This window comes from Mustelus asterias, chromosome 15, assembly GCF_964213995.1.
Source record: "Mustelus asterias chromosome 15, sMusAst1.hap1.1, whole genome shotgun sequence".
Classification (NCBI taxonomy): domain Eukaryota; kingdom Metazoa; phylum Chordata; class Chondrichthyes; order Carcharhiniformes; family Triakidae; genus Mustelus; species Mustelus asterias.
In genome coordinates, this window is record NC_135815.1 from 56,795,618 (window position 1) to 56,823,233 (window position 27,616).

Below are 27,616 nucleotides of genomic sequence, written 5' to 3' on the forward strand. Positions count from 1 at the left end.
GTGGTAATTAGGTGGCAAACTCTTCGCTGGTTGTCGTCTTGCCTGGCACAAAGGAAGATAATTGTGGTGGATAGAGGTCAATCATCTCTCAGTAGCAGGACATCACTGCAGGAGTTCCTTGGGGTAGTATCCAAAGCCCAACAACCTACAGCTGCTTCATCAATGACCTTCCTTCCATCATAAGTTCAGAGGTGAGGATGTTCAGCACCATTCTTGACATCTCAGATACTGAAGTAGTCCAGTCCAAATGCAGCAAAACCTGAACAATATCCAGACTTGGGCTGACAAGTGGTAAGAACATAAGAACTAGGAGCAGGAGTAGGCCAACTGGCCCCTCGAGTCTGCTCCGCTAGTAACATTCGTGCTACACAAGTGCCAGGCAATAACCATCTCCAACAAGAAAGAATCTAACCATCATCTTTTGACATTGCCATAACTAAATCCCCTACTATCAATATCCTGGGGGGTTACCATTGACCAGAAACTGAACTGGATTAGGGGAGATGGCATTGTTACTGGACTAGTAATCCAGAGACTCGGGGTAATGCTCTGGGCCCAGGCTTTGAATTCCATCACAGCAGGTGATGAAATTTGAATTCAATAAAATTTTGGAATTAAAGGTCTAATGATGACCCTGAAACCAATGTTGATTGTTGTAAAAAACCATCTAGTTCATTCAAGTCCTTTCGGGAAAGAAATCTGCTGGCCTTACATAGCCTACACATGACTCCAGATCCACAGACTTTTAATTGCCCTCTAAAATGGCCCAGTTGGCCACTCAGTTCAAGGGGGATGGGCAACAAATGCTGGTCCAGCCAGAAACACCCACATCCAATGAACAGAAAAAAATATAAATACTGCCAGAGACTGGGAAAATAAAGCCTGTCCAGCATTACAAGGCACAAGTCAGAAGTGTGATGGAATACTTGCCTGGTGCAGCTCAACACCATTGAGAACAAAACAACTCACTTGATTAGCACCCACCCACAAACATTCACTCCCGCCATCACTGACAAACAGTAGCAGCAGTGATGACCATCTACAAGATGCACTGCAGAAAGTCACCAAGGTTCCTTAGAAAGCACCTTCCAAACCCACAACCACTACCATCTAGGACAAGGGCAGCAAGCACATTGGAACACCTCAGCAGGTCTGGCAGCATCTGGGGAGAGAGAATAGAGGCAACATTTCAAGTCTGGATGACCCGAAGGCACACCCAGACTCAAACGTTGGGTATATTCTATCTCATGATGTGGAGGTGCCGGTGTCGGACTGGGGTAAACACAGTAAGAAGTTTAACAACACCAGGTTAAAGTCCAACAGGTTTATTTGGTAGCAAAAGCCACACGAGCTTTCGGAGCTCCAAGCCCCTTCTTCAGGTGAATGGGAATTCTGTCACAAACAGGGCACATAAAGACACAGACTCAATTTACATGAATAATGGTTGGAATGCGAATACTTACAGCTAATCAAGTCTTTAAGATACAAACAACGTAAGTGGAGAGAGCATCAAGACAGGCTAAAAAGATGTGTATTGTCTCCAGACAGGACAGCCAGTGAAACTCTGCAGGTCCAGGCAGGCTGTGGGGATTACAAATAGTGTGACATGAACCCAATATCCCGGTTGAGGCCGTCCTCATGTGTGCGGAACTTGGCTATCAGTTTCTGCTCAGCGACTCTGCGCCGTCGTGTGTTGTGAAGGTTGCCTTGGAGAATGCTTACCCGAAGATCAGAGGCCGAATGCCCGTGACCGCTGAAGTGCTCCCCAACAGGAAGAGAACAGTCTTGCCTGGTGATTGTCGAGCGGTGTTCATTCACCCGTTATCGCAGCGTCTGTGTTGTGGTCATTGTTCTCTTGAAGGCTGGGTAGTTTGCTGCAGACAATGGTCTGTTTGAGGTTGTGCGGTTGTTTGAAGGCAAGAAGTGGGGGTGTGGGGATGGCCTGGGCGAGATGTTCGTCTTCATCAATGACATGTTGAAGGCTCCGGAGGAGATGCCGTAGCTTCTCCGCTCCGGGGAAGTACTGGACCCCACACCCCCACTTCTTGCCTTCAAACAACCGCACAACATCGAACAGACCATTATCCGCAGCAAACTACCCAGCCTTCAGGAGAACAGTGACCACGACACCACACAACCCTGCCACACCAACCTCTGCAAGACGTGCCGGATCATCGACACAGATGCCATCATCTCACGTGAGAACACCATCCACCAGGTACACGGTACATACTCTTGCAACTCGGCCAACGTTGTCTACCTGATACGCTGCAGGAAAGGATGTCCCGAGGCATGGTACATTGGGGAAACCATGCAGACGCTGTGACAACGGATGAATGAACACCGCTCGACAATCACCAGGGAAGACTGCTCTCTTCCTGTTGGGGAGCACTTCAGTGGTCACGGACATTCGGCCTCCGATATTCGGGTAAGCGTTCTCTAAGGCAGCCTTCACGACACACGACGGCGCAGAGTCGCTGAGCAGAAACTGATAGCCAAGTTCCGCACACATGAGGACGGCCTCAACCAGGATATTGGGTTCATGTCACACTATTTGTAATCCCCACAGCCTGCCTGGACCTGCAGAGTTTCACTGGCTGTCCTGTCTGGAGGCAATACACATCTTTTTAGCCTGTCTTGATGCTCTCTCCACTCCTGTTGTTTGTATCTTAAAGACTTGATTAGCTGTAAGTATTCGCATTCCAACCATTATTCATGTAAATTGAGTCTGTGTCTTTATATGCCCTGTTTGTGAACAGAATTCCCACTCACCTGAAGAAGGGGCTTGGAGCTCCGAAAGCTTGTGTGGCTTTTGCTACCAAATAAACCTGTTGGACTTTAACCTGGTGTTGTTAAACTTCTTACTATATTCTATCTCCACAGATGCTGCCAGACCTGCTGAGATTTTTCAGCATTTTCTGTATTTGTTTCAAATTCCAGCATGCGCAGTATTTTGCCTTTACGTTGGAACATCATCTAGAATTTCCCTCCCAGGCCACTCACCACCTGATTTGGAAATATACCGCCATTCCTTCACCGCCACTGGGTCCAAATCCTGGAAACTCCCTCCCTAACAGCATCATGGGTGCACCTACACCACATGGACTGCAAAGGTTTCAGAAGGAAGCTCACCACCACCTTCTCAAGGACAATTAGGGATGGGTAACGTCTACATCCCATGAATGAATGAAACATAAAGCAAAGCATTTGGATTTGGAAGAAGTTGTTAATCCAGATGGCAATTGAGTTGAATTAGTTAGAATTCAGCTGCAAATAAAGCATCTTGAAATAGAACGAGAAAAACAAAAACCTGAACTTGAAAAAGAAAATGGCTTGCACTGGAAAAAAGAGAAAAAGTTAAAAATTAAGAGAAATGCAAAGGTTAGAACTTGAAAAGCAAAGACAGAGCTTAGCAAAGGAGAAAAGAGATAAGGCAAAGGAGGGAAGAGATAAGGAAAGGAAAATAAAGCTTCAAAGAGAAGAACTCAGAAAGCATGAACTAGAGAAAGAAAAGTCATGTGGTAAAAATGTGTATAGTAGATCAGATAAGGAAGGAAGTCCAATTCAGAAGTTTGATTTAACTAAGAACCTTTGTCTCGTGCCTGAATTTATAGAGGGTCGAGAGATACCCTGTATCATCTGAGAAAGTTACTACAAAATTGAAGTGGCCAATGGACTCATGGACTCTTATGTTACAAAGTGTCCTGAGGGATAAAGTTATGGATGTTTACTCAAAGCTTTCAGAAGACCAGTCTTCAGGTTATGAAACAGTTAATGCTCATGAACTTGTTCCTGAGGTTTGTCAATTAAAGTTTAGGACTATACAGAAGAAACTCAGTCAGACATTTGTTGAATGCTCTAGGAAAAAAAGAAATGGTATGGGATCAATGGTTTCACTCATTGAAGTTAGAGCAAACTTTTGATAATGCGAGGAAGATCATGGTTATAGAGGAATTCAGTAGTAGTATTACCATTGCAATTAAATCCTACCTGGATGTGCATCAGATCTCTAAAGTCAAAGCAGCAGCAGCTCAGGCAGATGTGATATGTGATATGTCACATTCAGTTGTGTATTAGTAAGTTGTCATATGGGGAACAACAGAGAAACTGGAGAAATAGAGCATTTTGATAATAGGAGAAGTGTTGACATTGGGGACACACCAACTCCTTAGGCAGTACCTACAAAACCCATGACTGCTAGCATCTAGAAGGACAAGGCCAGCAGGTACATCAGAACACTACACCCTCGAAGTTTGTCTCTAAGTCACACAGCCTGACTTGAATATATTGCCATACCTTCATTGTCACTGGGTCACAAACCTGGAACTCCCTTTCTCACAGCACCATGGGTATACCTATACCTCAGGAACTGCTGCAGTTCAAGAGGGCAGCTCACCACCACCTTTTCATGGGCAACTAGGAGTGGGCAATAAATGCTGGTCTAGCCAGCGACACCTACATCCCGTAAATTAATTTTTTAAAAAGATAAAGGATTGTTTACATCAGTGTTTCCCAAATTATGGTTCCCGAATACAAGTGTTTGCGTGGCAAAATTCCAAATTTATGGGATAATGACAATTGGCACTTTTTACACTAAGTATGAAGGAATTGGTGAACACTATGGACACAGTTCTGCGGAAATAAATACATATTTCAACATAATTACGGAAATGCAAGCCTAGTAAAAGTAACACTGGCACAACTAAACTATTTTACATTCCTTTACATTATTCAGAAACAGCAGTTCTGAATGTCAATAAACACAATAATTTTGGCACCTTAAGGACCAGAGCCAGTGTAGCGGCAGTGCAGTCTTTTGGTTAGTCAGTTCTCAGTCACTCTTGATAGTGTATTGTTTTGCTTTGGTGAGACCTGAATGAATGTTCTCATTTACTAGTTTGTTCATCTGTTACTGTTCTGTGCGTTGTTTTTAATTGTAACTCTTTTACATCCGATAATGGACACATGACTGAAAGCAGGAAATGTGAAGGTACAAGAAAATGAAAAGGACACATCTGGTAGTGTTTCGTCAGATCGAAAGTGTGAAACATCTAAATCAAATGATCAAGATGGTCTGGGAAAGTTGCTCATTAAGAAAAGAAAATATGACGACGATTATATAAAATATGGCTTTATATGCATAGTGATGTTGACCAAGAGTGACCAAAACCACAATAAGCTGTGGTGATTTTCTAGAAAACAGCAGCCTCAAACCTTCTAAGAAAATTTTTTTTCCAAGATCACTGCTTTTGTAATTTATACTTGGGCAAAGGGGAAAATCCCAGCAAGTTATTATTTTACAGAGGAGGGCTCAGGAGATTTGGTAGTTCACAAAAGGAATTCAAGGGATGTAAAAGTTTGGGAATCATTGGTTCAGTAGAGGTTCAGTTCATAGAATCCCTACAGTGCAGAAGGAGGCCATTCGGCCAATCGAGTCTGCATCGAACACAATCCCACCCAGGCCCTATTCCTGTAACCCCTGCCAATCCCCCTGACACTAGGGTCAATTTAGCATGGCCAATCAACCTAACCCGCACATTTTTGGACTGTGGGAGGAAACCGGAGCACCCGGAGGAAACCCACACAGACACGGGGAGAATGTGCAGACACAGACAGTGACCTGAGGCCGGAATTGAACCCGGGTCCCTGGCGCTGTGAGGCAGCAATGCTAACTACTGTGTCACCCCAGTTATCTGGGACTAATCTTGAGAAGTTGAGCAAGGAGGAAGACATTGAAAGTGTTAGAGTTAACAAGTTTTGTCCATCTTCTCCAAAAACACTAGAGGATTATGATCCTTGTAATGACCTTGTCTCCTTGATTACTTGAAACATATATTTCAAATTGTTGAAGAGCCAAGGTCAGACTTAGTGTTTTTTTTCCCAATTGTGGAGTATTCCCATAGGTAAGAGTTAAGCTTTTTCAAAAAATAATTGATTGGCTGCTTGATTCCAATATCATCCTCTTGTAACGACACTCTTCTATGTCCCTATCACTGGTGTTAATAGCCATTTTGAACAGCTTATTGTAGTTTGATGCTGCCAAGACAGGTTCATTCATTAACACTGCCTTCAAGCCTTCAAAAGCAGTTTGACAAGATTCTATCCAATTGAACTTCCTGACTTTTTTAAAGAAGGTTGTCAGGGGAGCAACTAGTGTGCTGAAACTTAGAACAAACTTCCTGTAAAATACACACGATAGAATTTCTTGTTTTGTTCCGCGAACAGGAAAATCCAGACTCACTCGTACTATAGCTTCTTAATCCATATTTGACTTTGTCCACAATATGCCCCAAATAAGTGACTTCACCTTCGGCAAATTCATTTAAGAAAATTAACTTATTGAAATCAGTCAAAAGCGCACTCAGATTCTCCACATGTTCCTTTCAACTTTTACTGCAGATCACCAACTCATTGATATCTACAAAACAGTTACCCAATCCTTTAATAATTTTGTTTGTTAGTTTTTGAAATGGAACTGGTGCATTCCTCATTCCAAAAGGCATAACTTTACATTGGTACAATCCATCAAGGTTACAAATACAGATATTTCCTTATTTTGATCTTTACATTACCTTACGTTAATGGAATTTGCCATAACCCTTGAAATTAAATCTTTTGTTAAAAAAACTAGGATTTTGGGGTGACATAATAATAGAAGTATTTAAATTATGAAAGGATAGAACAGGGTAGAAGCAAATGGTCCACTTAAAGGGTCGAGAAGCAGAGGCAACAGGTGATAGGAGAAACGTCACAGACAAAGTTGAGGCTGTGGAATTCACTTCCATGCTTCATGGTTGAGCAAGAAACTATTGATATTCAAGGATAGATTGGATAGGTGGCGAAGGGCAAAGATGCACAAGGGATATGGGAACAGAATGGCAAAAGATTAGAACTAATTTGCTTAAATACAGGGCAGAACCGACATGAACTGGATGGACTGAATGACCTGTTTTATTGTTATACCTTCTATGTATCCAGATATTTATCACCAGAATGATAGGTTGTTTCATACATTGTACCTTTTACTGTTTAAACTTTACCTAATTCCTGTAATAACTTACTGTAGTCGTAATGCACTCCTACAAACTTTAGTCCAAGCAAATGTCAACATTCTAACATATGGTACTTGCCTTATCTAAACTCGTGCATGTTTTTCTTGAAATTGTGACAGGACCATTATTTAGAATACTTTGCACATTTTTATATTAAAATGAAGTAAGCCAAATAAGTTTTCAATTTAATTGAATCTAGAATTAATTTTTTTCAGATTTCAAAATCTGAATTTTGCAGAGATTAAAATCCAAGAAAATAAATAACTGCAAATTTTACCAGACATGAAAATGAAGCAAACCCCACAGTGCACAGTAGGGCAGCACAATGGCACAGTGGTTAATACTGCTGCCTCACAGAGCCAAGGACGCAAGTTCGATTCCCAGCTTGGGTCACTGTCTGTGTGGAGCCGACACGTTCTCCCTGTGTCTGCATGGGTTTCCTCCGGGTGCTCCGGTTTCCTCCCACAGTCCAAAAATGTGCAAGTTAGGTGAATTGACCACAGTAAATTCTCTCTCGGTATACCCGAACAGGGGCTGGAGTGTGGCGACCAGGGGATTTTCACAGTAACTTCATTGCAATGTGAATGTAAGCCTACTTGTGACTGATAAACAAACTAACTTTTAAAAGGTTCTCCATGATAATATTTCCAAGTAAAAAGGGATTTCTTTAAGCATTTACAGTTTGGTCACCAGTAAAGGAATTAGACAAAAATCCTAAGGTGGAATTTTCCAGTCTGCCAGTAGCGGGTTTCATGGTAGCCACGAGTGAAAAATCTGGAGGGGGCAAAAATCGGATTTCTGCCAGTGGGAAATCAGTTTGGCATTTTTCCTTCCATTTCATGGCAGGCTGATGGCAGGTCAGGTTTCCCATACACTCACAGTGCTGTTAGGGAGGGAGTTCCAGGATTGTGATTGGACATCAGTCAGTCCCCGTGTGTGATGTAGGCATCCAATTCCATTTGCATGCATCAATCATCATGTCATGAATGTTCATTAAAAACATATTAAATTCTTGCCAGAATCACATTACACCTCCCAATCCTGCACCATGTCAGGGGGAAATTAGACTGGTCTGCGTCACATTTATAAATGAGTGGTCTGCGGCTGTCCACCCTCAGTTGTGACTTTGAGGTGAGTGCAACATTCAAAGCCTACCTGCAACAGCGTTGCTCCAGGTTCTCACCAGTGCCAGTGGGATGCCACATTGGTTGGTCTGTTCACTGGCTTCATCTGAACCCTGGGAGGATGTTTTCTGTGGGTCTCATGCAGGGCCGCACTCTGAAAGAGACACCAGTATTGTGACCAGGGAGGCTGGGGTGGAAAAGGAGGACGGAGACATGAGGGACATTGGGCTATGGTTGTGGGGGAGAGGGGAGGGGTGCAAAGTGTTGGAGGAATGATGGCAGGCAGAGAGGACAGTGAGGGTGCGGAAGCTGGAGGTCAACAGGCAGACACAAAAGGGGGAGAAGGAAATCAAACTGTATGAATGGGAGCGGATGCACGCAGACTCCAGAATACTAGGGTGGGGAATTCTGTAAGTGTGGCACAAAGGGGGATGGGTTGCACAGAGGTTCATGGAGGTGGAGAAGCAGAAAGGCTAGTACATGAAAGACTATTTGCACAGACTCAAGTGGGGTGCAGGAGGAGCTATGTTATCAGCAGTAAAGAAGGGGCAGGAGAGCTCATTGAAAGATAGTCACAGGCCCTGATCTGGAGTCAAGGGTGAGAGATTAAAGACAGTCCTGGGGTTTCATGTTGCAAGGCTGTGCATGGCACATGTCATAGTCCCGCTCCAGGGAGGGGCAATGTATGTGTGCTCAACTGGGATATGGCCCAGCTTGGTGTGCAGGGCGTGATCATGATCTTACTTTTGGTGGCCATGAGATGGTCCAACTCAGTACTGGGGTGTAGATGTGATAGTCATGATTAGGGGAGGCATCAGCAACCTGTAAATGGGGAAAACATTATGGAGGGAGGGATATTCAAAGTAAAGTTCTTCTGGGGGAGGAGGGGTTCACATCTCTATGTGACTGTGCATACAGCCTGATGATGGAGAGGGGGAGGTCCTCATGGGGCATGGGGACATCAACAGTGATCTGTTCAGTGGGTCCATCACCATGACAATGGAATCCAGGGTGACTGGGGGAGCCTGGGAGATTGGAAGAATTAGAACATTTGAAAGGGAGAATGTCAAAGCTGGTACCAAAATAAAAATGCAACACCACCATCATAAAACCCTGAACTTCTTGCGCAGTTTGGTTTTTTAAAAATTTAATTTAATTTTGTTAGTCATAAGTAGGCTTACATTAACACTGCAATGAAGTTGTGAAAATCCCCTAATCGCCAAACTCTGGCATCAAAACTAGAGAAGAATTTGTACGAGAGGGGTCTGAGGGAGTGTGGGAGGAGCCCAGGGCTGGACTCAAGGCCCTTTCCCGAGGCATCCTTGATGGGGGATGGTATAGAATTCTTAGTATGAGGCCCTTCATTTTAGTTTTACTATAATAAGTGGACTAGGTTAAGGTAATTATAAAGTGTTTTTTTTATATATTGTGAATTCTCACTATGTGCCTGGAATAAAATATGCAAAGTTATTATAAACTGCGAAGGTATTATAAACTGTATAACCTCAAATTAACCAAGTATTATAAGCTTAAACTGTATTTTCAATATATATGTATTGTGCGCCTTGGCCAACTTTGTTCTGATTGCAGCATGATGGGAAACAGTGGTAGATGGGCCAAATTCTTTTAATACAATGGACATAGAAAGGCAGCTTCTGTTATCTGTTTTTGGATACTCAAAAACAAGTTTAAATCACAGGCCTGCTATTTAAGGGAGTAAATTCGTTCATGGGTAACGAGGCTGGAGCAGTCTCTCAAACTGACAAAGGAGGCCCTGGTTCCAGCGAAAGAGTGACTCCTTTCACCAATTAAAAATCACAGATGGTAACTATGGCCTTGGACACTGCTAATGACGTGGGTTAGGTTTCCTAGGTAAAGGGGAAGGAACCTGCATGGACAATAAGCTAATAAGCTCCTATTCCTGTTGACAGGTGGAACGTTATTGGCTAAGGTAATAATGTGTAATGTTGTGATTGGGTTCTCCAGTCTGATTGTCGAGACTAGGCAGGATACTGAAATGTTCAGAATAATATAATAATTTTACCTTGCAATATTAGCTCAGAGAGGACAGTCAATCCTCATTGACTGTGTCTCTCCTGATGCATGCATTAACAAATACATTCCTTTTCGTTCTTTAACGATATACTGTCTTTCGCAGTCTGTGTATTGGTTGAGAAGTTCAACAAAATACAGAGCACCCCAGGGGACACCTGAGAAAATTCCTCTTACAATCCTCAAACTGCTTAGAATCATAACATTAAAACAGAGTCAGAGTTGAGAGAAAAGAGGAAGATTTCCTTGACGAGGTGCGATTGGAGCAATTACCTTTTGGTGTATTTTAATGAGAGACTGCAGGAAGTCATTGGCTTCACAATAAAGTCACTCAATTTGAGTTTAAACAGAGAGGGGAATGCAGGAAACTATTAAGGACAGCTGCTGCATATCTGTGAGATCATCAATGAAAATCTCAAACGTGCTTTCTCCAATTTACATGAATGATGGGCCAATGGACATTCATTCATTGCTGAAATGCATGTTGAGCTTGATCAGTTTACCAGATCAGAGATTACACAAGTGCCCTTGGTAAGGTGGCACGTTGTGTGTGTCCAAATCTCTCCCAAGCTCTGTGGGATGGAGATGTCAAGTATCAGGATTGGCTTCATGGTGGTCACCTAAATATGTGAATGTGCAGCACAGCTGCAAGGTTGTATCAGCGAAAAACTCGTAGTGCAGACACAACTCTGGGACATAACGTGGCTGTTTGAGAGTGGACTTCATTTGTCTAAAATTCATTATCTGTGGCATCTATCAGTTCACAGGAAGAAGGAAGATTGAATAATGGATCCTGGGCTCAATGCTGCCTTCATCATGGCAGTGATCTGATTGAGGTTGAGGATAAGGGCCGAGCATGGTCTAGCCCAGCTTCAAGAGGAGACCTGGCCTGAGGTCCATGGTCACTCCAGCAACACGCAGAGGAAGAGAATTTGGACCCATCCCACTGAGGCGACTCACACTACCAAGGATCTATTGAAGATTCACGTTTTTAAATAGCTGTTGCGAAACTCGTTGATGCGATGTCACATCAACGAGGTTTGAATATTCAGTGAAGGGGGATCATATGGCAGTGATCTCGATAATGAAATTAAAATGTATGTAAAAGCATAAAAATGATGTTCTTGCCCTCTGTGACCGCGAATCTCATGATGTCACCAGTGAGGAGCGTGAAAAATTGGGAAATTTGATCTTTCTGGATTTTTGCTGTATTTTCCACCTGCGTCATCATTCTTGCTGACGGCTGACACAGGCTGGAAATCATCCCCGTTAACTCTGTTTCTCTTTCCACTGATGCTGCCGGAGCTTTTCCAGCATTTTCTGTCTTTACTTTAGATTTCCAGCATCCACAGTATTTTGTTTGTTTTGGCAATGTATTTAGATATCGTTACACATTTGAAGTTTTCTTAAAAACCAAAGCTTGTAATTCAGGCAGCACAATCGCAACACAGCAACTTGCCCTATGAGTGAGTACAATGTGCAGATACCAGCAATGCCGCGGCAATTGTCTCCCTTCAGTTGGAATATCAGAATGAGGCGAACAATAGAGGGAAAATGGTCAGTCACTCCAGACCACTTTTAGCTGTCAGTATTTACTTGTTGTAATGATACACATGTAGAATCTTGTCAGCAGATTAGGAATCAGGAAGTGATACATGGATTGATATAGGCACAAGAGGGCAAGCAAGAGTGAGAAAAATAATAAGGGTGTGAACCAGTTAGCAAATATTGAGTAATGTTATTCATTTACACTGATGTTATGGGTAATGCCAAAAAATCCCCAAATCTATTAAGGTATTTTCTGCTTTTAGCTAAGAAATGTTTCTGAATTTTTGTCAACATAAGCAAGATATTAAATTGAAAAGTGAACCAAGAGGCATGTTGTCTGAAAACCTTTCAAATCATTAAGTTCTTGTCACAATTTTAAATTCTTGTCAAACATTGGCACAGAACTAGCCGGATGACGAAAACGCAGCGTCATAAGTATACAAACTCTGCACTTTTGGAACGGGTTAGAGTGGCTGAAATCTGAATTATTTCTGCAGTAAATTTTAAAGGAATGAAAAATAAAGATATTTTAACAGGAAGACATGGAAGCTAAAAAAGTATTCTGCCAACAAGTGAGCATCAACTTTCAAACCTTTGAGCCTAGTAACTGGTTTTGAGCCCATTTGTTTCCAAATGTGATCCTTTTGGAGAATGTAAACTGCAGTGGATCTCATTTCACATTCTTAAACTAAGTCCGGTATTACTGTAGAACGTTTGGACTGAATCTGGGCAGCTTTCCTCAAGTGACGTTAGACATTCATGAATGATCTCAAAACAATTTAACTTTTTACTTAGACATTTGTTCAATGAATTACTCACAATTACAAATATATATTATTTAATGTGCAAGACAGACAGAAAACACCAAAGCACGATTACGAAACACAGGACTGGAAAAGAGCAGAAGTTCAATCATTCTTTTTTTTAACCTGTGTGACTTTACATCAACAGTAAAATCAAAAGCTTGGACTTTAGTGTTAATCAAACCCACTAAAAATAAAGCGTATTAAATGAATTTCTCACGCATTCTAGTCCTTGATCTGGATCAACTGTGATGTGAATTTCCTGCACAACCCATACAGCAATACTTAGCATTAGGTCAGATAACCATCACTTTTATCTTCCTCTCCCCTCAAAATTATGCAAGAGCTATTCAACCTGGATCCGTCGTTAGCATTCAAACTCAACTTAAAAAGTTCAATCCTCATCAAAGCAGACACTCCAATGCAACACTGATGGAGTGCTGTGCTGTGAGAAGAGCCTTCTTCATGGATGAGACATTAAACAGACCTTTCAGGTGAATGTAAAAAATTCCGTGGGACTATTTGAAACAAGAACAAGGAAGTTATACTCAGTCCTGGCTAATATTTATCCTTCAATCAAATGTTAATTTATCCTGAAGCCAGTTGAAGTAGGGAACCAGACGTCAATCTTTTACTTAATACTAATTTACAGAATGCAACATAAATGTCTGTCTCCTTAACAAACACCCACTATCCCAGAAATCTCTCTTTAGAAGTGCTCAAGATATTTATTCACTCAATCCACTTCACTTGAATATCCTTAACCTTGATAATGTACCTTTAATAGATTTCCCTCTTTTCCTGAAATCAAAACTTCATTAAAAAACAATTTTTCAAAACAAAGAGCACAATATTTCCATATTCCATACAGTACATCATAATATAATGTCCTTCTTCTAGAAACGTCAATAGTCTCTTTGTACAAACATTCCTTTCTGTAAAGCAATTGCAGAGCATTATTCCAGGAGTTCCTCAGGGTAGTGTTTGAATCCAACCATCTTCAGCTTCTACATCAATGACCTTCTCTCCATCTGAAGGTCAGAAGTGAAGATGAGGTAGGGAAATTTGCTGATGATTGTACAATTTTCAGTACCATTCACAACTCCTCATACACGAGTGGTCCGTGTCCTTAAGACCTGGACAACATTCAGGCTTGGGCTGATAAGTAGAAAGTAACATTTAAGCCACACAATTGCCAGGTAATGACCATCTCCAATAATAGACAAACTATCTACTATGAATATTAAATGGTATTAGCACCGCTAATCCCCCAAATTAACATCTTGGGGGTTGCCATTAACCAGAAACTGAACTGGACCAGCCATGCAACTAGTGTAGCTACAAGATGAGTCTGAGGTTGACCTTGTGACAAGTAACTCACCTTTACTCCTTTCCACCATCTGCACTGCACAAGTCAGGTGTGCGATGAAATACTCTCTATTTGCCTGGACGAGTACAGTTCCAACGACACACAACAAGCTCAACAGCACCCAAGACAAAGCAGCCTGCTTGATTGATACCCCCTTCTACCACCTTAAACATTCACTTTCTCCACAACAGGTGCACAGTAGCAGCAGTGTGTCTGCAAGATGCACTGCAGGAACACACCAGGGCTCCTTTGACAGCACCTTCAAACCTGCAATCTCTACCATGTTGAAGAATAAGTGCCTAAGGTATATGGGAACACCTGCAATTTCTCCTCCAAACCATCCGGAATTGAAATGATATCACCATTCTTTCACTACCTACTCCCTAACTGCTCTGTGGATGCATCTACACCACACAGGCTGCAGCTCACCACCAGATTGTCAAGGGCCATTAGGGATGCTGGCCTGGCCAGCAACACCACATCCAATGAATGATTTTTAAAAATCTGACAAATTGTAATTTGCATCAGCCCCATTCAATCTTGAAGTTTTATTTTCTTTCTAGCATCTGTTTTTACACTAGCAAGGTCAATCCTAAATCTTTTTTGCCATTTCTATTTTCAATCACGTGTTTTCATGAATGTATGTTCTCTCACGAGGAATAATTATCCATAATATTCAATGGGCAAACTATTCTTAAAACACCGCTTGGATAGAACTCTCTCGAAAATAGTTGCTAAGAAACGCACCATATCTTCTGCTTCTACAGGAGCCAGTGTTTCCGCAGATAGTGTTTTTAACTATCTTTAGTTTTAAAACATTTTCCATTTTCACCAAGTATATTGTGAAACCAGTTGTAGTCAAGAACCCATCTGAAGGGTGCATGAGAAACACCACTAAATGTGTCTTAATTCTTGTAATTCAGATCCCCAACAATGTAATCTTAAGTATGCATTTGCAAATATTTAATTTTAAAAAATTGCTCTTAAAATTATTGCATACTGAGGGTGGAATTCCACCATTTGGGACTAAGTCCCATGGCAGTGTGGGAACGTAGAGTGTTTTCCGCAGCAGAGGCTGGTGTGGAACCACACCATATTTTCCAGCACCGAACTCATTAATTGTGTAACTGGGTGTTTTGCGCCATATCCCGTGGCAGGGCAGGCCTGATGGAGTGTAGTCGGTCATCCTATCCAGGCATCATATAGAAATGTGGCCTCCTGAAAATGAGGATGGATCTCTGGGAACATCAGAGGCCAGAAAATGGACCTCCTGAGAAAAATGATGGATCTCCGGGATCTGCAGGAACAGTCTGAGGCTGGAAGATGGTCTTCCTCGACGGCACTGAATCTGGAAGATCCACCTGTAGATGCTCCCCCCACCCATTCATGTGGTGTTCCAGGGTCCAAGGTTGCTGGCAGCCTCCATTCTGAACTCGAGGAATTTCCTATGTCGGGGGATGATATAGCGGGGAAGTCCGTTAAGTATATGTTAATATAATATATCCCATTATATCACTGGCAGGGGGAGAGAGACAATAAAGCAGGGAATTCCCACTGGCATAAAGCCGTTTTGGGATTCCACTCAATTCCCCGCCTCTGCTGCCATTTCCACCCACTGAAAACCAGGGTGGAAAATTCCTCTCCCCCCGCCAGTGAAAATAAGGAAAATACAGACCTACAAGTCTTATTTCTTGTCCATCATCTTGGTTATTTAGCCATTATTTGAACCCGAGTGCAGGTTCCCAGTCTTCTCCCTCCATTCACAGGACTCTTCTGGTTTGTTTGTCACCCAAATAGCCACTCAGTTATCCTTTGGATATACAAGCTCTCTCTTGTGCATCAGTATCATTCTGCCCCTCACCAAACATCTGGTCCCTGATCCACCTCATAACTGTCAAACATGAAAACATGTGGTACAGGGTGCATTCATCACCTTCTATTAATTGCTTGGATTCTAAACCTTTGTAATCAATTGCAATTCACCAAGGTGAATGGATCTTAATAGTTTGACTGCCACTGGAGAGGCACTGTTTTACATCAGACTGTGTCACCTTTCCCAGACCTTTCCACTCTTTTGGACCCTCTCTTTTACAGAATGGTAAATTGCCAGCACTACAATTAATCTTAGATGGTCATATACAATGCCAAAGCCCTCTGAATTTTCAATGACATCTCAGCCTTGATGAATGCCCTTTTCCCTGCATGTAAAGCATTCAAGCGTGCAGAATAAAAGGAACAAACTGTAGTCTCTTCTAGGGCAGGGGGACTATCACACATGGTAAGTTGGGATTCCTCCCATAAACCTATTGATAAAAACTCTATTTCCCAGTGACATGAAGCAAATTCTTTGCACGGATCATCCATGCCAGAGATGTTGATAGCTGATCAACCAAACTGTAAATTAAGATCTTATGGAGCATCTCATCAATCATCCTGTGATTTATTTCAGAGTCCATTGCTAAAAGAACTCGCATACTGTTAAAGGTTTAGACGGGGTAGAGTTTGTAAAATGTGTTCAGGGGAATTTTCTACATCAGTATATAGAGGTGCCAACTAGAGAGGATGCGATATTGGATCTCCTATTGGGAAATGAGTTAGGGCAGGTGATGGATGTGACTGTGAGGGAACACTTTGGATCCAGTGATCATAATGCCATTAGTTTCAACCTGATCGTGGATAAGGATAGATCTGGTCCTCGGGTTGAAGTTCTGAACTGGAAAAAGGCCAAATTTGATGAAATGAGAAGGGATCTGGGAAGTGTGGATTGGCACAGGCTGTTCTCTGGTAAGGATGTTAATGGAAAGTGGGAGGCCTTCAAAGGAGAAATTTTGAGAGTGCAGAGTTTGTATGTTCCTGTCAGGATTAAAGGCAAAGTAAATAGGAATAAGGAACCTTGGTTCTCGAGGGAGATTGGAACACTGATTAAGAGGAAGAGAGAGTTGTATGAAATGTACAGGCACCAAGGAACAGATCAGATGCTCGAGGAGTATAAAAAGTGCAAGAAGCTACTTAAGAGGGAAATCAGGAGGGCTAAAAGAAGACATGAGGTTGCTTTGGCAGAGAGTGAAGGAAAATCCAAAGAGCTTCTATAGGTATGTTAGGAGCAAAAGGATAGTGAGGGATAAAATTGGTCCTCTTGAAGACCAGAGTGGTAGACTGTGTATGGAACCAAAAGAGATGGGGGAGATACTAAATGGTTTTTTTGCATCCGTATTTACTGAGGAAACGGGCATGGAGTCTACGGAAATAGGGCAAACTGGTAGGGAGGCCATGGAACCTTTACAGATTAAAGGGGAGGAGGTGCTCGCTGTCTTGAGGCAAATCAGAGTGGATAAATCCCCAGGACCGGACAGGGCATTCCCGCGGACCTTGAGGGAAGCTAGTGTTGAACTTGCAGGGGCCCTGGCAGACATATTTAAAATGTCAGTATTCACGGGGGAGGTGCCGGATGATTGGAGGGTGGCTCATGTTGTTCCGTTGTTTAAAAAAGGTTCCAAAAGAAATCCGGGAAATTATCGGCCAGTAAGTTTGACGTCGGTGGTGGGCAAGTTATTGGAAGGTGTGATAAGGGATAGGATCTACAAATATTTGGACAGACAGGGACTTATCAGGGAGAGTCAACATGGCTTTGTGCGTGGTAGGTCATGTTTGACTAATCTATTAGAGTTTTTCGAGGAGGTTACCAGGAAAGTGGATGAAGGGAAGGCGGTGGATGTTGTCTACCTGGATTTCAGCAAGGCCTTTGACAAGGTCCCTCATGGGAGGTTAGTTAGGAAGGTTCAGTCGCTAGGTATACATGGGGAGGTAGTAAATTGGATAAGACACTGGCTCAATGGAAGAAGCCAGAGAGTGGTTGTGGAGGATTGCTTCTGAGTGGAGGCCTGTGACTAGTGGTGTGCCGCAGGGATCGGTGTTGGGTCCATTGTTGTTTGTCATCTATTTCAATGATCTGGATGATAATGTGGTCAATTGGATCAGCAAGTTTGCTGATGATACAAAGATTGGAGGTGTAGTGGACAGTGAGGAAGGTTTTCAAAGCTTGCAGAGGGATTTGGACCAACTAGAAAAATGGGCTGAAAAATGGCAAATGGAATTAAACCAGACAAGTGTGAGATATTGCACTTTGGAAGAACAAACCAAAGAAGAGCGTACAGGGTAAATGGTAGGACTCTGAAGAGTGCAGTGAACAGAGGGATCTGGGAATACAGGTACAGAATTCCCTACAAGTGACGTCACAGGTGGATAGGGTCGTAAAGAGTGCCTTTGGTACATTGGCCTTTATAAATCGGAGTATCGAGTATAAAAGTTGGAGTGTTATGGTAAGGTTATAAAAGGCATTGGTGAGGCCGAGTTTGGAGTGTACAGTTTTGGTCACCTAGTTACAGGAAGGATGTAAATAAGATTGAAAGAGTGCAGAGAAGGTTCACAAGGATGTTGCCGGGACTTGAGAAGCTGAGTTACAGAGAGAGATTGAATAGGTTGGGACTTTATTTCCTGGAGCGTAGAAGATTGAGGGGAGATTTGATAGAGGTGTATAAGATTTTGATGGGTATAGATAGAGTGAATGCAAGCAGGCTTTTTCCGCTGAGGCTAGGGGAGAAAAAAACCAGAGGGCATGGGTTAAGGGTGAAAGGAGAAAAGTTTAAAGGGAATATTAGGGGGGGCTTCTTCACGCAGAGAGTGGTGGGAGTGTGGAATGAGCTGCCGGATAAAGTGGTAAATACGGGGTCACTTTTAACATTTAAGAAAAACTTGGACGGGTTCATGGAAGAGAGGGATGTGGAGGGATATGGTCCAAGTGCAGGTCAGTGGGACTAGGCATAAAATGGTTCGGCACAGACGAGAAGGGCCAAAAGGCCTGTTTCTGAGCTGTAATTTTCTATGGTTCTATGACTTTCAGTTGCGGTGCGCATGATCACAAAGAGAGGTGATCTTATGGATGATGATCTCAGCTCCCCGGTACAGATTTTGAGTGCTCATTTTGAGTAACCGTGAGATATCCTTAAAAGAGAATGGATGAAGGGGAGAAGAGAATCCTGTCAATGGAAAGAGCAGTTTCCTCGGTGAAGACTCACCTTCAGTTCTTGGAAATTATGATAGAATCCCCACGGTGTAGGAGGAGGTAATTCACCCCATCAAGTCTGCACCAACAACAATCCCATCCAGGCCCTATCCCTGTAACCCTACTTATTTACTACTTACTAGTCCCTCTAACCAACGCATCCGGGGACACAGAGGCAATTTAGCATGGCCAATCAACCTAAACCTGCACATCTTTGGACCGTGGGGAGAAACCGGAGCAAACCCACGCAGACACGGGGAGAACGTGCAAACTCCACCCAGACAGTGACCTAAGCCAGGAATCGAACCCAGGTCCCTGGAGCTGTGAGGCAGCAGTGCTAACCACTGTGCCACCCAAAATGCTGCATGGTTTGTTGTGCATCCTGACCGACTCGGGAGATGGAACCGAAAAAGGAATGTCCATGAGCCCGGTCTTCCGAGGGGTGCCAGGGATGAATTCCTGGCCGAATTTGAGAATCGGCTGCCATGCCTTCGCCATCTCGATTTGAGGGCTGGGTGTCTGTCTTGAGTTCAATGAAGCACATTGCATCGGGTCTTCGAGGCTTGGGGTCAACTGAAGACTCCGACCACTGGTCTTACATTGTCTTGTCCTTGGTGTTCACCGAGAAGGATTGGAGGCAGATGAGCCTTGCCACATGCTGGAGCCTAGGTTTTTCTTTGCCAGGGCTTCGGCACGACATGATGGAGGTGCAGAGGTTTTGGTGAAACTGGATGGATCCTGGATGTTTCTCGATGTTCCTGTCATGGCTTTGGTCTTTTCATGCTCCATGGATGGTGCATTATCCCGTAGTTCATCATTAATCCTAAACTTTGTTCCCTTGAGATTTTAATCCTGATTTTATGATATTGTCTTTTATCCTGACATGGGTGTATGATATATTTGTCGCCTGTTATCCTGCTGTACTCCAAAAATCAGGATTGTTTATTCCTTTTTCTTTTTGATGGTGTTCGTCCACTGGTGTGCTTCAACAATGGAATGAGGGAGGCCATAGTTTAATTGTTTGTGGGTCTCCTTCTTTCCATTGGGGAGTACACAGAGTTGGTTGTGTGACAAGAAGCTTGTCACTTCCACTCAAGACTATCAGTACGAAGAATGGCTTACTCCAGCTACTTAGCATAGAATCACCACTCTTTTTAATGACCTCAATTTGTGGTCATCCCCAAACCTGAAACAAGTAGAACCTTCATACTCATTGACCTTACTTTAATCCTTACTTCTGCATGAATTTTAGTGACATTTTAACAATTTGTTCCATACACTGTTAAGGTGCAACCACAATTAAACAAAATCATGAGTAACACATTCATTCCTAGCTTAAAGCTTCTTCTGACTAGTATAATATCCTCGGACTGATCATTATCATCTTCAACTTCCAAAGATGTCATGCATCATTTCGAAAACCCTGCTGTTCCTTTTTGGACTGTCCATTACATAATAATATTGAGTCACGTCTGAAGCACTTGCTAACTGCTCCAAGACCTTCCTAGGGTTCATTTGCCTTTAATTGCTACTCAAATCCTGACGTTCACTGTGTCATCCAGGTCTGCTAAAAGTGCCCCTTCATGGTCATTCCTTCTGTCTGTAATTCTGTTGTACTGATGCCAGCAGCCCAAATCTGAACAATCCTGAAAGGCCACAATCATCGAGTCCTTCATCTTTTTGACACCGTGGCATGTCTCATTTGTATGATCAAGACTACTGGAAGTGACTGCTTCCCCAGGATATTTTTTTTTAAAGCAGCAGAAATTTGATCCAAAAGAGTATCTTTTTGTGACAACCTAACACAAGTGAAGACCAGAACCTAGCCACATATGATGCCTTAGCGCAATCGAGCAATTTAAATGAGTATTGAATAAGGAATCTTCAAATAAAATTTCTGCAATCTTTTGTACTTAATACTAGGTTTATTCGTAGAATGAAAATTACAAATGTCTGTCTCCTCCCTCGTCAACACGCAATGTCCCAGAAGTTTCTCTTTACATATACTCGAGGTACTTATTAATGACCACCAATTATATATCCTTAGCATGAATAATACAATTGCCATACCATTAACATCAACATCACTAAAGCAGATCATCTGGTCATCATCATGCTGCTATTTGTGCAAGCTCGTTGTACACAAATTGGTAGCTGCATTTCCTACGTTACAACAGTGATTACACTTTAAAATTAGAGTGATAGAAGAAACATCAAGTAATTTTGAGACAGGACTTCAATTATCGAATTGGGATAGTAATAGTATAAGGACAAAGAAGAGGAAGAGGTTCCAAAGTGTGTACCTGAGAATTTTCTAGAATGTATGGTTGCTAAATTTGCTGATGATACAAAGATAGGTAGGAAATTAAATTGTCAAGAGGACATAAGAATTCTGCAAAGGGACGTAGATAGGTGGGCAAGAATTTGGGAGCATAACGTAGGAAAATGTGAAATTGTCTACTTTGTCAGGAGCAATAGAAAATCAGTAAATTGTTAAAATGGAGAGAGATTACAGAATTCTGTGGTACAAAGTGATCTGGGTGTTCTGGTACATGAATCAGAAAAAGTTAGTATGCAAGTACAGCAAATGATTAGGAGGGCAAATGAAATGTTATTTATTGCAAGAATAGAATATAAAAGTGGAAATGTTTTGTTATAGTTGTACAGAGCGTTGGTGAAACCACATCAAGAACACAGTGTACAGTTTTGGTTTCTTTATTTAAGAAAGGACATGAATGCTTTAGAAGCAGTTCAGAGAAGGTTTGCTTGATGGATACCTGGGATGAGGGGTTTATGAGGAAAGATTCGGTGAGCCTATAGTCACCGGAGTTTAGGAGATTGAGGGGGGATTTTATTGAAACATTAAAGATCTTGAGGGGTCTTGAGAGCTCACCCTCAGGATCAGTTCCTTTCCCAACCACGACCCCACCCTTCATTCTACCCCCCTCCCCACATCTTTGGCGCCCAGTATTGTTTAAGGTCCAGGCTCCTTTGCCTTGCTTCCCTCCCAGGCTTTCTGGCTTCCTTTCCACTGTAGGAGTTTTAACAACACCAGGTTAAAGTCCAACAGGTTTATTTGGTAGCAAATGCCATTAGCTTTCAGAGCGCTGCTCCTTCGTCAGATGGGTATCTGCAGATATCCACTCCATCTGACGAAGGAGCAGCGCTCCGAAAGCTAATGGCATTTGCTACCAAATAAACCTGTTGGACTTTAACCTGTGTTTACCCCAGTCCAACGCCAGCATTTCCACATCATTCCTTTCCACTCCCAGGCCTTGCCTCCCATCCTGGGCCTTGCTTCCCCTCTGGCGCTCACTTTCTCAGTCTCTGTTCTTACCTTAGGCTCTGGGGGCTGTCCTTCTCGTTGCTGGTTTAGCTTGTCCTGAACTCCATCTAGTGGCAGATGTTGGTCAGTACAGTTAGTTCGAGTACTTCAGCTGACAAGTGTACTGACCAACCTCTGCCACTAGATGGGGCCTGGTCTATCGAAAAGGGTAGTTTTTTCATTGTTTACTGTGTTGTACCTTTTTTATATTTAGTGATGTATTTTATTTTAGCTAGGAATACATTGTGCTGCACATGAATGGTATAATATACAACTTGTACATTTCCAGGCGAGAAATGTCCAAAGGAATCCAACCCTGGTTTTAACTGAGTCCTTGGAAATTATTTCACTTAAAAAGTCGCAATTTTCAGGAACACAACTACAACTTACTGTAAAAGAAGCAAATGTATGAGAAGAGAGCGATAGCTAACATTAAAGTGAATCCAAAGGTCTTCTATAAGCATATAAAATTGTACGGGTGGTACAAGCAGTGGAATTGGTTAGGGACCTAAAATGATTTACACATGGAGGAAAAGGTTATGTTTGAGGTACTAAATGAATACTTTGCTTTGCTCTTCATCAAGGAAGAAAACACTGCCCAAGTCTTGGTGAAAGAGGAGATAGTTGAGCTGCTGGATGATCTAACAATTCATACTGAAGTAAGGGAGGAAATTGCAGAAGCATTGACCATAACTGTCGAATCCTCCTTAGATGCAGGGGTGATGACAGAGCTCTGGACTGCAGAATTGCAAATGTTATACCCCTGTTCAAAACAAGGTGCAAGGATAAGCCCAGCAACTACCGACTAGTTAGTTTAACCTCAGTAGTGGGAAAACTTAAGAAATCATAATTCAAGACAAAATCAACAGTTACTGGCCCAAATGCAGGAAATCAACAGGAATTTGTTATGGGAAAATTATGTTTAACTAGCTTGAGTTTATTTGACAAGGTAACATAAGATTGATGAGGGTAATGCATTTGATATGTTGTATATCAAATTCCAAAGGGTGCTTGATAAATTCACACAAAACGGTTTTTCAACAATGTTATAGTCCAAGGGACAGCTGCAGCATGGATACAAATTTGGCAAAGTGACAAGCAGCAGACAGCAGTGATGAACAGTTGACTGTCAAACTGGAGGAAAGCATGCAGTCCCCAAGGGTCAGTATTACTACATCTCCTGATTTATATTAATGAACTAGACTTGGGTGTACAGGGATTAATTTCAAAATTTGCAGATGCCGTAAACTTTGGAAGTGTTGTGAATGGTGAGGAGGTTAGTGGTAGACTTCAAGAGGATGTATGCTGGTGGGATGGTTGAACATGTCTGCATTAAATTCCACCTGCCATAAGGGAGTGCGACCTCAATAGAGTGAGTGTGTTTGGGGAGCTGAGGGAAACTTGAATATCTTCTTTAAAATGTGATATTTGTATCTAAAATTTAGCCGCAGCTACTACTTAAATTCTAAATCTCATCCGGGGCCTAAACAGGGAGAGAGAAGCTCGACACTGGCAGCAGCTGATCAAGGAACTGGTCTTCCTATACCTGGGCTCAGCTAGTCCCTTTGTGCAGAACATATACATTCAGACATTCTCTGTGCAACCACAACAGAGTGTGGGAGCTTGGTGAACTGAGGGAGTTCGGCGAGGAGGGGAGGGAGGTATTCCTTTGCATTTTCTAACTTTTCCACCCTGGAGGAATTGGTTTTTGCTCTACTACAGAAGAAAAAGTGAGCTGTTGGGGAGTACCTGATGAGTATCCAATTAGTGATCAATGTCTATTCTATTCCTAAGGTTTAAAACAGTATAGAAATGTGATAAGATTCATAAATATATAAAAGAAAACAAATAATCGAATAAAATAATTAAGTAATTATGTAAAGCTCAAAAGCACGGCAGGACTGGTGATGTGTCATGGCTGCAGCATGTGGGAGCTCCTGGATTTCAATGTGACCCAGGACAAGCTTGTCTGCAGTTTAAGGAACTTGAGCTCAGAGTCATTGAGCTGGAGGCCGAGCTGCAGACACTGCCACGTCAGGGAGGGCATGAGTTTCCTGGAGGCTTTGTTTCAAGAGGCGGTCATACCCTTAGGATAGGGTCTGCTGGTTTGGAAAGTAGTCAGGGACAGGAGGGTGTAACTGCAGGTGAAGCAGGTCAGGGGACCCAGAGGATAGGAGCGTCAGCCTCTGCAATTGCCCAACAGGTTTGAGTTTCTTTCAGCTTGTTTAGATGAGTATGGGGCTCAGCTTGGATGAGCTGACTAACCATGGCACTATGTAACAGGAAGCCATTTAAGTTGGGGGAGCGCAAAAGAATGTAGATCAGTTTGAAAATAAGGGGTCATTCATGCGAGACAAAGATGAGGAAAATTTATTTCTCTGAGATTTTGAGTCTTTGGAATTTTCTTCCTCAAAAGGAACATTCCCCATCTCTACTGTTTCACTGCTGAAACTCTTATCCAGGCCTTTCCACCACCTGATTCAACTAATCAACACTCTCTTTGCAAGATCCCAACCTTCACAAACTCTAATTTGCCCAAAGTTCTGCTGCATATCCAATCCCACATTAAGTCCCTCTCACCCATCTTTTCTGTCCTCCCTTACGAAACCCCACCCACAGAGGCCTTAAAATTGAAATTCTCATCCTAGCGTTTCAAGATGGCCCATCCAACCTCTCATCTCAACCAGTCTGATGTGCCCTTTAAGGGACAGGAAACCGAGTAGGGATTAAAAAAGGCATTTTCAAGTTGGCAGGCTCAAACCAGTGAAGTGATGGAAGAATCAATGCTGGGGCCACGGCTATTTACAATCTATATTAATGACTGAGACAAGGAAACAGAGTAATGGATCCAAGTTTGCTGACAATATAAAGATAGCTAGAAATTCTAAAGTTGAGAGAAGGACACAGAAGTAATCAAGAGATGTTGATAAGTTAAAGCAACAGCAAGGTGTTAGATAGAATGTAGCATGGAAATATGAAGGCTGTTTACTTTGGCAGCAAGAATAGAAAAGTAGAATTTTTTTTTAAGAAGGTATGAAACTAGTAAATGTTCATATTCAGGCACATTTGGGTATACTCGCTCAAAGTTAGTATGCAGTTACAGCAAACAATTAAGGCGGCAAATTGCATGTTGGCCTTTACTACAAAGAGCTTAGAGTACAGAAATATGGAAATCTTACAACTGTATAGGGCCTCGGTGAAACCAGGAATACAGTGTGCAGTTTTGGCCATATTTATAGAAGGATAATACCAACATTACAGTAAAGGTTCACTAAATTGGTTCAAAGAACAAAGAAAATTACAGCACAGGAACAGGCCCTTCGGCCCTCCAAGCCTGCACTGACTGAACTAAAACCCCCTACGCTTCCGGGGACCATATCCCTCTATTCCCATCTCATTCATGTACTTGTCAAGACGCCCCTTAAAAGTCACTACCGTATCCGCTTCCACTACCTCCCCCGCCAACGAGTTCCAGGCACCCACCACTCTCTGTGTAAAAAATCTGCCTCGTACATCTCTTTTAAAACTTGCCCCTCACACCTGAAATGATAAAACTATTGTGTGTTGAACTATTGAGTAAATTGGGACAAAACTCTCTGGAGTTTAGAAAAATAAGAGGTGATCTCAGTGAAACATACAAGATTCTGAATAGATTTAACAAGGTAACTAGGTTGGGGAACCTACCTGGGGCAGGGGCGCAGTTTCAGGAAAAGAGGTTAATTATTTAAGACTAAGACTAGGAAAATGTCTTTACTCAGAGGGTCATGAATCTTAGGATCTGACTACCCCAGAGGATCGTGGATGCTTCACTGTTGAATGCATTTAAGGCCAAGTCAGACCAATTTTTGGTGTCTCATAGAATTGGGAATATGGGGAGTGGGCAGGAAGTGGCGTTGAGACAGAAGCTCAACCATAATCGTATTGAATGACAGAGCAGATTCAAGGAACCAGATAGATTATTCCTACTCTCATTTCTCATTATATTTTTCTCTTTCCTCGGACCCTGGTATTGCTCCATCTCCCTGTTCCATCACTGGCAAAGAAACTTCTGCTGGCAGGACCATATTATGCAATTCTTGCTTTAAAGCTCTTCCGCTCATTTCTCCAAATCCCTGCTTTCCTGACTTAGCAATAGTTTTGCTGTACATGACATTGGATTTTCCTTTTTATACTAAATTAAATGTACTAATTCAAAAATATAAGTTCAAAACAAATTTTGGGTATACTATCAATTATCCACCAATTTCTTTTATCTGCAGCAGGAATGAGGGAGAAGATTCCCCCTTTTTTATTCATTTAGGAGATGTGGACATCACTGGCTAGGCCAGCGTTTATTGCCCATCCCAAATTGCCTTTGAGAAAGTGGTGGTGAGCTGCCTTCTTGAACCGCTGCAGTCCACGTGTTGCAAGTAGACTCTCAATGCTGTTAGGGAGGGCTTCCTGGATTTTGGTCCTTTCACAATGTAAAATAGCAATATATTTCTAAGTCAGGCTGGTGAGTGACTTTGGGGGAGGGGGGGGGTGAACTTCCAGGTGGTGTTCCCACGTGTCTTCTGCCCTTGTCCTTCTAGGTGGTACAGGTCGTAGGTTTGGAAGGTGCTGTCTAAGGAACATTGGTGAGTTCTTGCAGTGCATCTTGTAGACTGTACACACTGCTGCCACTGTGCATCAGTCAGTGTTTCTGGATGGGGTGCCAAGCAAGCAGACTACTTTGTTAGGAGAGTATCAAGCTTCGAGTGTTATTGGTGCTGCACTGATCCAGGCAAGTGGAGGGTATTCGATTACACTCATGACATGTGTCTTGTGCATGATGAACAGGCTTTGTGGTGACTTACCACAGGATTCCTAGCTTCTGACCTGCTCCTTTAGCCACAGTATTTATATGGCTAGTCCAGTTCAGGGCAGTGCGGTTGATGTTGTCTACATGGACTTTAGCAAGGCCTTTGACAAGGTACTGCATGGTAGTTTGTTGCATAAAGTTAAATCTCAGGGATCCAGGGTGAGGTATCTAAATGGATACAAAATTGGCTTCTTGACAGAAGCCAGAGGGTGGTTGAAGAGAGTTGTTTTTCAAACTGGAGGCCTGTGACCAGCAGTGTGTCTCAGGGATCAGTGCTGGGCCCACTGTTATTTGTCATTTATATTAATGATTTGGATGAGAATGTAGGGGGCATGGTTAGTAAGTTTGCAGATGACACCAAGATTGGTGGTATAGTGGACAGTGAAGAAAGTTATCTCCTATTGCAGTGGGATCTTGATCAATTGGGCCAGTGGGCTGACG

The 27,616-nt window shown here is 42.5% G+C and overlaps 1 protein-coding gene across 1 annotated transcript in view; it reads right to left on the minus strand.

Moving 5' to 3' along the window:
* Positions 1–19,508, minus strand: part of pde10a (phosphodiesterase 10A) — a 163,129-nt gene extending 143,621 nt beyond the window's left edge. The window contains exons 1-2 of the mRNA XM_078230471.1: positions 19,398–19,508; positions 8,208–8,304 (exon numbers count right to left, since the gene is read on the minus strand). Of these exons, the coding sequence (XP_078086597.1) occupies positions 8,208–8,304; positions 19,398–19,508 (208 nt within the window). The remainder of the gene's footprint in view (positions 1–8,207; positions 8,305–19,397) is intronic.
* Positions 19,509–27,616: the final 8,108 nt, after the last annotated feature.